The 13,711-nt window shown below is 39.1% G+C and overlaps 1 protein-coding gene across 1 annotated transcript in view; it reads left to right on the top strand.

The window, feature by feature from the left end:
* The first annotated feature begins 1,371 nt into the window (after window positions 1-1,371).
* Window positions 1,372-13,711, top strand: part of LOC117300291 — an 84,660-nt gene continuing 72,320 nt past the window's right edge. Inside the window, exon 1 of the mRNA XM_033784026.1 lies at window positions 1,372-1,444. Coding sequence (XP_033639917.1) covers window positions 1,372-1,444 — 73 coding nt within the window. The remainder of the gene's footprint in view (window positions 1,445-13,711) is intronic.

The following is a 13,711-nucleotide window of genomic DNA, read 5'->3' as shown; positions in this document are numbered from 1 at the left end:
TTATGGATAGTCAGTAAGTGACATAGGTAACGGGTAGGGTACCAGATCGATGTTTAACTTGTGGTATAAAAAAGGTTTATCAAGAGGGAATAATAAATGTAAAAGTACACAACAACATCCTATTCATCCTCGCATTGTGAATTATACAGATAAGTTACATCAACAAATTGTTGAAAAGTGTCTTTGGTTGTAGAGGCCATGGCACAAAGAAGAAAAGGAATTTGCATTTGAATGTTACATAAAGCAAATACAGACAACCAGTTCCAGGTAATCTTAAAGAAGAGAAGGCATTGTTAAATGAATGTCACATATTTGTCTCAGGGAATGAAAACAATGTTTGAGAAATAATTACTCGTCTGCTACCAAAGTGGTCATGAAGCATGCACTGCAGTTGGTTGCTTTACAAGTTGACTGTAAAAGTTGCTTCGTGTGACCATACAGCAAGGACCATTGGGTACGCTTTTGAGGCTGGTAGGGTAAAGAGGGCACGAGTTAGAACCAATGAACGGCCATTTTAAACAGTTACTCGTGAACACACGGAACCTAATTTATTGGCAAGTATGAAATGTCACCTTTGAGAGGGCCAGGCCATTTCCAATTGTCAAATGGCACATCCATTGGACAGTATTAAAGCCATTGGGATACTTCTGTAGGGGCACCAAGTCCAATACAGGGGCAACCAATGATATGGCCGCCGTGACCTCCGTGTAATTCCATGCTTGGGCAAGTAGTCACATTAGCTGCCCATATCTAGGCTTTGCTGTCTGTCGATGTGACTCCAAGGTTTAGATTGATAAATTCAGTGATTGCCTACTAGTTAATCATCCTTTTTTTCACACCTCTACTGATTTCCTAAGGTCATTAACGTGGGGTCGACGGTTGTATCTCTCAGCGTTGATGATCAAAATGTCTCTTTTAGGCTCTGTTTACTTATTCAAATCTATTGACTCTTCACCAATTTAGGGAGGTCTGGAGTTGGGCAAGATAAATTGTTTCATGCGAAACTTTTATTTCTCCGTTCGTTGTTAGGAGTGAAATGATGTGTTCAAGATTGAATAAGTAACACCTTTGTCAAAGAACTCCAGTAAGGTTTGTGCTTCAAGTACTCCACAACCTTGGGTTGTGTTAGCTTGCTTCATGACATTTTCAATTAATTAAGGACTATTTTGAAAAATCTTAAAACCTGAAAAGGGTACAAAAAAGTATCAATTTCCGTCTGATTCGCCTGAAATGTCTTCTGTAAAATTTTAACATCCCCTGCTGCCAATTCTTCCGGATAGAGTCCGGGTAGGTTTCCCTCCACCGGCCGGTCATTAAAATCACCACGGGACCCAGCAGGTCGTCTTGTAGCATCGGGGCCCTCATGCCGAGATGACGGGCCAAGGGATGCGAGGCAGACACGCTGAGGTGAACCAGCCGGCCGCTGTGACAGACCCGTTGCGAAGTTGGTGCCGGGTAAAACTCTAACCATTTATGATGCGTGCATTTTTAATTAATGCGTCCAAGTTCTCACAAGTCTTTCACAACAACTACACAAAAATTAATTCCCGTATTACTAAATAAAGAGTACTTAATAAAAACTCAAATTTTGAGTGGCGCTCAAATAGAACACACTATACCATGGAGGAAAAAACGCAATACTACAAACTATTGACATCAAATCACAAACTTTTCAGATAAAATCATTTAGATTCTCAACTGTATACAAATGTATGTAGGTTCAACCCCAAACATGGGTAAAAACCATTCTTTGTAAGGGTTAGAAGAAGAAATTGTATCAAAAAGTGAAAAATAACTCGGGGGAGCTGAAGGTAGGAACTGATATTCCTCTTAAAACAGTCTAGATTGTAGGATGGGGGAACATGCACCAGGCAAGGAGATGCTGTTTGCCTATACTGGAAATAAAGCGTTGGAATGGCAATAACTAAATGCAAACGGTTTTGTTTTTGTGACTAAACAAAAACAATTCATAATATGTACAAATTAAATTTCACCTTCACTCGTTGTGGTTTCAATTTACTACTCTGAATACTTGAAGTTGTTTTGATTCAAGTTGTAGGGAGGAAAACAGTTTCGAGATGTGAAAAACATTTAAAGAAGTCAAAATGTTTGGTATTTTGTTGACGAAGTTTGTCCTTTGAAATTCAAAACAATTCCAGCTAATATTAATTTGTGTGTTGATCCACGCATTAGCACGGTCAGTGCGTCCGTGCGGCTGTGGCCAGACCCAGTGCAGAATTCCTGGGCTAGATTGACCTGAATATCCAGACTGGCCTCCGCGGTTCATTACTTAATATTTACCACAACTTGTTTTGAAAACCTGCTCCGTAATTACTTCAAGTTTAAGGTCATCTAATTGCTGTTTATTTGCTCTATATTTTTGTTCATACGTTTCTTTTTAAAACTCTTGTGTAATTTTCGATGGAAATTGTTCCTTGATATAAAAACATGAACAAATTTAATTTTCTGGCGACGCGGAAAAACTTTCCATTCGTGTAAATACCGCCCTCTATCGGATCAAAGTATTTCGCTGTTGCTTTCGGATCAAAAACAGGCGTACACAAAGTTAAATTTTCTCATAAACAACATTCATCAATACCAGGAAGAACAATCCCTAATAGGAAATACACAATCTGAGAAAAGGACAGTCATATCGCTTCTCATTTTCAAATTTGGTTTTGGCAACATGCTGATTTCTTTTCTATAACCAGATTATACCCGTAGTGAAATGTTTCTCAAAACACTATCGAAAGCTGGTGTAGTCTAATTCTAATCAAAAGTTTAGTAGAAGGTTTTTTGTGCATGAGTTAGTTTAGTATAACCACTCTTACTGAAGAATGGTTACCAAATGTATTCCTATAGACTTAAACACTGAAAAAAGAAAAAAAGAAAAAAAAATCACTCTTGCCTACTCCGGTTGCGGCAACTGATATATAAGTCTCTGTATGGAATAGTTAACTGGAGGGATTTGTGGTCAGCAGGAACACGTGCGTCTTTTTGTCCCTTGCCCAATTTTAGCATGGTTGTGTAAAGGTAGAAATGTTTGACAAGATTTTCAAGAGAACTTGGACAGGAGTACAAATTGTTGTCATTTCACACGAGGTACATTTTGTGAAATTGTTTACAAACGATGTTACAATTTAGCAAGTGACCCTTGCTAAATTGCTCTCGTGTGAAAGGGGCTATTTGTGGCTGATAAATATTTTCTAATTGGTTCTCAATCCACCATCCACCCATGAAATCCAAGCAATTATTTCCATTCCTAATCAATATACAGGTATCAAAAGCACACATGTTTAACTACAAGACACAGTTGATGCATCTAACTGTATTTAACGATGTCCAGCTGATCAGAGTTCTGTACCTTTGATTTTAATGAGAGTCGGAGTTTGGTGTTGGACTGTAACGAGGTTTGACTTGTTGCTGTGTTGGGACCGTGGCTGGGGTGGTCTTGGCCCGGGTCTAGAGGGTTATTATGACGGCGTAGTCAGCTGGGGTTTGTTACGGTGGGAAGGTGCGATGACCTAGTGGCCTTGCTTGGATGGAATGTCTATCTCTGATCTGTCCAAAGCTATCTCATTAAAAGAGATGTTTCGTGGGTGAACATTCGCGAGGTTGATGACCAGGTTAATGACCAGTCGTCGATTCCATCAAACTCTTCCTAACTTTAGGATTATTCTAAGGACTTAAACTCCATATCCTAAGACGTATACTACGCGTGTAACCCATTCTAAGTTAGTACAAAATGATAAAACAATAGTGGCCCATTATGGTGCGCCTTATCTGTCTAAGAGACACTCCAGGCGCAAGAGAGATGCATAAGCAAGTTGACAATGAGGCACGGAGGCAATCGAATGCTTTGCCCCCGTGAAGTATCAGGCCTGAAACCATAAGAATCGTCCACAGCATAGCCCCAACTCGCATCAATGAATTAAGTAGGTGCGCTCACAGTGTTCCGCGTTTAAATATATAAACCACCAAATCAACTTGAGGAATATTAATACGGAAACGCCATCTCGTTAAATTACACCAAATCAGGCTATTTATAGCAGACATACCGCCCTCTCTTGGAAGTACAGCCAAAGTTACACCTTCCATTATTTTTTTTTACGCAGTATGAAGCTCTATGGGTAAAGTCTGCATACTCGATTACATGTTTTGTTTTTGCGCTTAATACGTACAGATATAATAACTTAGATTATCTTTGAATGGGTTTGAGCCATTATTCATTTTCCCTTACCAGTCCATGCTATATTACTACAGTGTCACACACTTTACAACACTTCCAACACAATTTCCAACTTTTCGCAACAGTTAGCAAGCTGAACACTTCCTTCCTACAAGTTGAACACATCATTTTCTAAACATGTTTCTTGAAGATTAACCCGAACTTAAAGGTAGTGGACACTATTGGTAATTACTCAAAATAATCATTAGCATAAAACCTTTCTTGGTGACGAGTAATGGGGAGAGGTTGATGGTATAAAACATTGTGAGAAACGACTCCCTCTGAAGTGCCATAGTTTTCGAGAAAGAAGTAATTTTCTATGAATTTGATTTTGAGACCTCAGATTTAGAACTTGAAGTCTCGAAATCAACCATCTAAAAGCACACAACTTCTTGTGACAAGGGTGTTTTTTCTTTCATTATTGTCTCGCAAGTTCGATGACCGATTGAGCTCAAATTTTCACAGATTTGTTATTTTATGCATATGTTCAGATACACCAACTGTGAAGGCTAGTCTTTGACAATTACCAATAGTGTCCACTGCCTTTAAACATCATTATTATAAACCGTTGAACAATAAACAATCCTCATTAATTAATCACAGAATCTGCTAATAAACCTTAATCAGGTTAGCTTTCATTTCCTATGAATTCTAAATAAAAACATCTTCAACTTATTCGCGGATTATGTCATCTCCTTGATGTAACCTTGATGAACATACTCTCCATGGTGTATATTAGTCGAGGTGGATGACCGACAGAATATTCGGTGGACCTTGCAACTCGCCATGACGTCATGGTGTTTGCTTTTAAAGCAATTATATACAAAACGCCATCAACGTTTGCATTTGCAAACTAGAACAGTAATTTCAAAATGCACATTTATTTGCCAAATAAAGTTCAAACTTACCTATTTTGACGTGCTGCGTAGGTTGGAAATCCTCTCTCACAGAACTGAAAGTCAAAAACAGTTTATTTGCTCATGATCATCAGGTTGGCTTTAAGAAAAATATTGTTTTGCAAGTTCGCCCCAAACACTAAACTTGGTATAGGGCTACAAGAAAAAAACAATTTAAAGTGAAAAAAAACACCAACAAAACTGAGGAGCTGAAGGAATTTATATTACTTTTATTAAAAACAGTCTAGATTGCAGGATGGATGAGGTAATGGCTTTAAGACAATTGTAAGTGGATGGATCGAGGCTATATAAAAACCAACTAAGCACAATGCATTCATTATAACTGATATCACAGATAAAATGAAATTATATTGAATACCTTACACCTTCTTTAAAAACAAAGAGAACAAAAACGAAAGAATGATACCGATGTCTGGTACCTTACAGTCATGATAAGTAATACTCATTCTATGGAAATAGGACCAGACTATATTGTCTCTTCTAACATCGTCCTGGTTTAGCGCGTTGTGTGCAAAGGAGGACATTTTGTGAAACATTTTGGAGATATTATGGACAATATTAGGATTACCCAAACCAGTAGAACAAGGAAGGTAGTGGTGGCACTCACTATACGCGACAAACTTTATGCACTTTCGTGGCAACAACTACTTCAACAGATGCAATGAAAGGGACAAGCTAAGTAGATGTTATATATACAAGAAACTGCTATAAATATTATATACAAGAAGGACAATTATCATAGGACTGTGTCTACATGGTCTACCATATCTGAAAATGGCTTATAAATAACATGTTACTGTTGAAACCGAATGGACTTGTAGTAATACAGTTGGTCACCAAAATGTGTAATGGTGTCATGTGTTGTGATTGATTGCTCTGGTATATAAAGGTGCAAGGTGTTTATTGGGGTTGTTCAGATACCTCTAATCGTGATCCCATTTAGTCACCATTAATACCCACAACTACAATCAAGCCATACGAACCCTTCACATCACAACCCCCAGACCCTTACATCAAGGGCAACTTAGACTTGACTCAAGTCCCAATCCCGTACTCGAGACCACATTTTGACGGCGAGCGCGCACTGTGCGGCTCGATATGCTAAGGGACCTCTCGTGTGATGAGACAACGGGACTTGAATAAAGTCTAAGGGCAACTAAGGCAACCTCAACCCCACCTCAACCCCACCGGCCTATTTTACTTGACAAGTCGACAACAGCCGTACCCGACAACAGCCGTACCCATCTTTCATGGCTTTCACTCCGTGACTATTTGTCACCACGCGTCGTTATTCACCGTACAATTCCCTCAAAGTAGCCATTAATTCTTGTTTTTGGTCATCGCTTTTAGTGAATATGACGACAGGTGACTGGTATGTATACGTCAAAGAAATCTCGTTCACGGCTTTAGGAAAGGAATAATGGACTGAGAACTTAAGAAGAACTTATATTAATAGCAACAGATATACTTATTATTGAACTTTAGGATTGTATATGGATGAGTTAAAGCTGATTTACCACATGTTTTCAACTTTGGATTGATTTGTATATCTCTTTAGTCACATTGAATAAAAGTATTGGTTCGTGAGACAATACCACCATCTTGACGCAAGGAGTGTTTAAAGTCATGATAAATCTGTTATAATGGATTGCTTCATTGCTGTTATAACGGTTCATGATGTGACCTGTGACATCACATGTTTACAAAAGAGCCACCAAGCCTGGACTTCCTACAGTTAAGATTTGTACACAGCTCAATGGAAGAAAACATAAAATCATTTTAAGGAGATTGCACTGTCTAATTCCAATCAACTTTTGATATGATGATAGGGGCACATCTCAAAACTTGTCCAGCTTTTACTTTCATAACAATTTTATTTATGTGGAAATTATGACACAACATGTCAACTTTCCCATGCGACCAGTGCAGTATCAAAATAAAAAGTAAAAATGCAAAATAAAACGGCCTACACATGTATTCTTTCGAGTACATCATGACTGTAAAATGATCTCGTATATACGTGGAAGTGTGGCTCTGAAAAGACCATGCTGGTTATGCTGGTTATTCCCAACGTTTCGACTAGTGTGTTCTATTGGTCTTCATCATGGAGTATAATGTAGTTGCGATGGAAACTCTAGGTACTAAACACAGTTCAAATAATAGCAAAATCAAATACCAAACTAATTGATGCAAGAAACAGTTATAAGTTGAATATTCGTTTTATTTTAGAATGTCGATGTGCGGAACATGTTGGGACAAAACCGGCGGATCAAGATATAGGGGAACTTCAGGTACTTACTCAGGGTGCGTTCGTTTAGCTTCCCTTGGTCGACCCCGGTGTGTGGCGTTTTATTTTTCCAGGACAAACGTGTGCAGATAACTACCCACGTTCGTCCTGAAAAAAAAAACCCGCCACACACCGGGGTTGACCCAGGGAAGCTAAACGAACGCACCCAGCAACTAACAAATTAAGTGTCTGTGACTATGCAATAAAACATTCTTATGTAGTTTGTGGTTCTCGCCAGACGTGAAACCGAAGAGCAAAGTTAGTGTTGTGGTTTACTCTCTGTCTTCCAAAACTGTGACATTATGGCCCAATTTCATAGAGCTGCTAAGCACGAAAATTTGCTAAGCATGGCTTTTCTTCCTTGATAAAAACAGGATTACCAACTAATATTTCCAATTGTTGCATATTGCTTGGTGCTGGTTTGCAGCTGTTGTTCGCTCATCCTGAAAATCACGTAGAAACTGGGTTGGTAATCCTGTTTTTATCAAAGGTAAACATTTCATGCTAAGCAAATGTGTGTGCTTAGCAGCTCTATGAAATTGGGTCCAGAACAAGAACGTGCCACAAAGGGGGTTAACAATGTTGGATATTCGGCCAGCGTATTAGAGTATTTTTATCTTCCAAACGAAACGACCTTAACAGCTGGTTATGGCGGGAGTTTGCACCGGCACAAGTTCAGAGTGTGATGCGAAATGCACGGGAACTCTCTAGGGGCAGATCAACTCGCACAACGGCCAACCTTATCCCCGAGAGCTCGCAAATCTCCACCATCTATAAAATGTTGCAAGATATTGGGAGCAAACAGTAACTTAAAAAGAAAAAGGTTGTTGTCGTGAAGGATGGCTTGGGATTTGAGGATGTCATAAATACATTTTGGGGTTGGAAAGGGATTTTTGAACATTAATCAACAATTGGTATTTATGTAGGATGGAAGTAAGATGTAAACCATATTATATTGTTTTAGGGGCAGATGTTGAATGGATTTGTCTTCAAGTGAATCATTGAATGGTAGATGTTGAAATCATTGTATAGTAAATCTCAGACAGTTTCGCTATTTCAATTGGTGGCACGTGGGTGCGTATAAACCTTTGTTTATGGCCGGTAAAAAGTTTTGTTGTTGAATAATTTCAAAAAAAATTAAACCCCTAAGCATGGATCATCGAAAATCTAATCGGTATTTTCATCTAATGAAAATAAAGAAGGTATACAAAAGATACCGTAAAGGGATATAAATAATTTCATAAAACATGGTTATTTAAACATTATTTCCGGCTTCAACACAAGAGTGTACGATCGTTAAGCCCACCAGGATTGCAACTTCCCCCTAAAAAAAAACTTAAAAAAAACAAGGTTTTAACACCACAGTATTTGTAATAAATGTTTGGGTCAAACTCAAAGCTAACACAGTTAACTCTTGATAAACTTGGTCTCAGGCAAATTTATCAAGAGCTAACGACGATCCAGTGTTATAGCAATTCTACATCATGCACAAGATGAAAAACATAATGCAGAAATTATGCAAAAATTATGGTATATTCTTGTAGTTGTATTCTTTAAAAGGTTCTCTTTTTCCTCAGTGGATCGAGGCCGTGTAAAAAGTTGTATTGCTTAAAGTTCCCAGGCCGAGACAAATGTAATCCATTCATTAGCTCAATTCTATAGTATCAACTCAATCATATAGCAACTCTACACTGACATGCAGAGTGATGCAGAATGAAACAGAGTGATGCAGAATGAAATATAACGATACAGGATGAAACAAAGTCATGCAGAATAAAACAGAATGATGCAGAATGGAACAGAATGATGCAGAACTCATACCAAAAGCAAACCATGAGAAAATGTTCACCGTTTCTTGAACCACTTAGGAGTAGAAATGTAAAAAAAAAAAATGTATGTGTAGATCTAAAGATAACTCGTAAACCGCCAAGTCATGTTCGGTCTACGTGCTACAAGGGGCAGTTGGAGATGAAGTATGAAGGGGTGATATGAGCCTCCCAGGTACTCCCCCCACCCGCCTCTACATCCCGTCCCTCATGGGCAGGTACCCGTCCAATTACCCCTCAAACATATCAACAACCTCACGGTCTACCCTCTGTTCCGCAATCATAGAAAGTAAATCATACAGATCCTAATTGGAATGCCACAATTTCCCTTCACTTTCTGTCAGTGAAAATTGTTTTTGGTGAAACCCTTTCCTGGGGTGTGACCTACATAACTACACCGTTGATAAAATGTTGTGACACCCCGGATGTGTTATGATTGCGATAATCATTATCAGTAATTGATATTGTAGCTACATTCACAAGATTTGATTTTATAGGTTTCTCGACATCCAATAAATAAATGAACAGCGCCCTCTTTAGTTAGAGTGTAAAAAAAAAGTCATTATCGCGCTTAAAAACAACAAATGCAATGAATTGGCACTTTTATAAGTGACAACTCATGAAGGTTTTAAACGAGTTGTGAGGTTGAAAATAAAATAAGTGATCAGGAAGGTATGTACTTGATAAACGTCAATATCTTTTGTACAAGAGTGTTCCAAGGCAGTAGACGTGCACATCTCGCGAGATTTTGTTCGCTAGATGGATCAATCTTCGGGAAGTCACACCTGGCATGGGCGGAGCTAGGGGGTGACAGAGAGGGGGAAGTACAGCGTGATGCACCCACCAAACCCGGTGCTTGTCAGTTTACATTACTGTTTACTGTACACTTTTTTTCCTTGTGGAATAACGAGGTTCGACTGTGCAGCTGAGTTTAAAGGCAGTGGACACTATCGGTAATTACTCAAAATAATTCTTATCATAAAACCTTTCTTGATTCTGAGTAATGGGGAGAGGTTGATAGTATTAAACATTGTGAGAAACAGGTCCCTCTGAAGTGATGTAGTTTTCGAGAAAGAAGTAATTTTCCACGAATTTGATTTCGAGACCGTAGATTTAGAATTTGAGGTCTCGAAATTAAGCATCTGAAAGCACACAACTTTGTGTGACAATGGTGTTTTTTCTTTCCTTATTATCTCACAAATTCGATGACCAATTGAGCTCAAATTTTCACAGGTTTGTTAATTTATGCACATGTTGAGATACACCAAGTGTGAAGACTAGTCTTTGACAATTACCAATAGCGCCAGTGTCTTTAAATGTACCAAAAGAACCCATCCATCACAGTGTTCAGAAATACCAAGGTCCAAATACTCAAATTGGCCGACAAAGGTACGCAAAGGGCAACGAAAAGACCATCGATGTTCCGAAATACCACGAGGTGTCGGTCCCCGAAATACCACTATACACAAAAAGGAGCACAAAAATACCATCAGTGTTCCAAAAACCAATATTGCATTACTCAGCAAGACTCCAAAAGCACCAAAGTGCCCTCGCTATAGACGTCTGCCAACCCCCCCCCCCACCACCAAGATGAATGGATAAGAATCTACAACTTCTAGACAAAATGTTCAGTTTCGCTGAAAAGTAGAGAACATGACAGCATTTTAAATTGATGTGAGGTCTAGGAACGCTGAGCTACTTGCCAGGTGGGCGAGTTTGAGTACATGTTCAAAGTGTTGTTTGGGCTGATACAAATTAAAATAATGAATTGAGCGTTTAAGTGGATGACAATGCAGTTTTTTAAATGTACATTTAATGATTAAGTGTATTTGTAAAAACAACGCTGTCTGTGTGTTTTGTCTGAGGCAGATAGAAAGGTGAGTTTGATCAAATGTTGCAATGACGCGGGCATCACGTTGTATTGGTTTACGAAAAAACCACGGGTAAACATGAAGAACAAGTGCATGGATAGACATTCACTGTACAAACCTACGTGAACGTCCAATATCCAATATCGAAGGAAGACATTCAGTGTAAAAACCTATGGGAATGTTCAATATCCAATATCGATGTACAAGGTACAAGTCTATGGGAATGTTCAATGTTCAATATCGATCAAGGTAGACATTCATTGTACAAACCTCGAGAATGTTCAATATCCAATATCGATATACAAGGTAGACATTCACTGTACAAACCTACGTGAATGTCCAATATCTATATCGATGGACATAAGTGGACATTCACTGTACAAACCTATGGAAATGTTCAATATCCAATATCGATGTACAAGGTACAAGCCTATGGGAATGTTCAATGTTCAATATCGATCAAGGTAGACATTCATTGTACAAACCTCGATAATGTTCAATATCCAATATCGATATACAAGGTAGACATTCATTGTACAAACCTATGTGAATGTCCAATATCTATATCGATGGACATATTAAGTGGACATTCACTGTACAAACCTATGGAAATGTTCAATATCCAATATCTATGTACATGGTAGACATTCACTGTACAAACCTACGTGAATGTCCAATATCCAATATCGATGGACATAAGTGGACATTCACTGTACAAACCTACGTGAATGTCCAACATTTAAAAAGCCACATCGATATTCGCTGTACAAATATAATGTGAACGTCCAATATCCAATATCAAACTAACTTCACTGTCTTGTATAGAAGTATGTAGTACGTTGTGTCTGATGCAGCAAGAAAGGCGAGCTTGATAAAATGTTATGATGACGGGCATCATATTGGATTGGTTTGCAAGAGACCGCAGGTATACACGAAGCACAGGCGTTCAGGGCTTGTCAACATTACATCAGAAATTACCCTGTAAGACTGTTTCATATTACACTAACTTGGCGTTCAAGGATTCCTCTTAATATAGTCACATCCGGCCCAAACCTCTGTAATAATTTATACAAACATTATTAGACTCTTACGCTTGTAGGTTCCTGTCTTCAGATGTGACCTGAAAATTAACGGCAGACCGATTGGACGTGAAGATAAGGTCAGGTTTATATTGGGGTAACAACTTATTTTTATGTATACGAGGTGGTACAAATCCTAACGCAACTTGGATTTTGATTTTGCCTGTTATTCAAACACACACACAAACAGTTTTTACAGCTAGGATTCCATAGTAAGGAGCGATCAAATACCACTTTAAGATGTCCAGTTCTATGTCTGAATCTGAATCCGAATAAATAATAACTTTTTGTTAAGAAGACAATGGAGAAATGCTGGTTTTTAGACGTTGGAGGAAAACCCCTATGTATAGGAAAACCAAAGGAGCCAGATAGGGACTGAAAAACACAATGTATATGCCAGGCTCCGGTCCGGGAATCGAACCGGGGTCCACAGAGGTGAAAGGCGGGGACAGAAACCACAGAGTCAACCAGGGCCCAATTTCATAGCGCTGCCGCTAGCGGCCGATTTTTTGCTTACTGTGCGATTTCTATTTCATAGCACTGCTAACCGTAAGCACACAAAAAGGCATGCTAACCTTCCGGTGCTTACCGCACGAAAATAAATGACGTCACAATGCAAATCTACGGTAAACACGCAATATGGCCGCCCAATTTTTCTGCTAACCTGTGAAATACGCTAAGGCTGAAGCAAATTTTTCTGCTACAGTTAGCACGCAAATTTGCTTACCGTTAAGCAGCGCTAGGAAATTGGGCCCTCACTGCCTATTCGTGTGAGATTCAAAACGTTGGCAGAACAAGGATGTTATACAATGATGTCACTTTCAAGATGTTGAAGATTAGGCCTCGAATAACACACGACACCCAATTGCCGTGGTGCCCTGTGCTTTTGCCGTGGTGCCCTCCAATACAAATTTAAATTTCCCCCACAGAGGTGCCCCTTACCAGAAGGGAAATTTATATGTCCATTCAAGAGCGAAGTTCAAGGCCTATAACTTTTTTTAAAAGATGGTGAAAACCAAACAGGGGGTAAAAAAAAAACATTATGCAGGTCGCCTGTCACACAAGGCCTGAAGGCCACTTCAAGGTAAGGGCTACAATTATTTTTGTCCAGAGGCCATTGCCACCTACTCCTAGGGCTGCAATAGGGTTACCCCTTTCACAGTCCATACGAATGTAGGCTTTTGGATATCTTCAATTCGAAGCCTGGCCGGTAGAGCAGAAAGCACTACCTCCCCAATGTTATGTAGCAAGTGTCACGACCGGCAGACCGGGATCCGAACCCACACTCTGCTGATCAAACACCAGTCCTTGAATCCGGTGCTCTTAACCGCTCGGCCATGACACTGCCACATGTGTGGGGTGGGGGCATTATTGAATGCTAATGTTCTTGAGGGATTTAAGAGACTCATAAACAAACCTTGATTATCTTCAGTAATTATCCCCTTATAGATCAAGAAATGAATAAATCCAATAACTCCATCATGGATGTCTGGCAGTCATGCT

Source organism: Asterias rubens, chromosome 15, assembly GCF_902459465.1.
Source record: "Asterias rubens chromosome 15, eAstRub1.3, whole genome shotgun sequence".
In the NCBI taxonomy this organism is placed as follows: domain Eukaryota; kingdom Metazoa; phylum Echinodermata; class Asteroidea; order Forcipulatida; family Asteriidae; genus Asterias; species Asterias rubens.
Note: the sequence above shows the minus strand (reverse complement) of the source record. Positions and strands in the feature narration are given on the sequence as shown.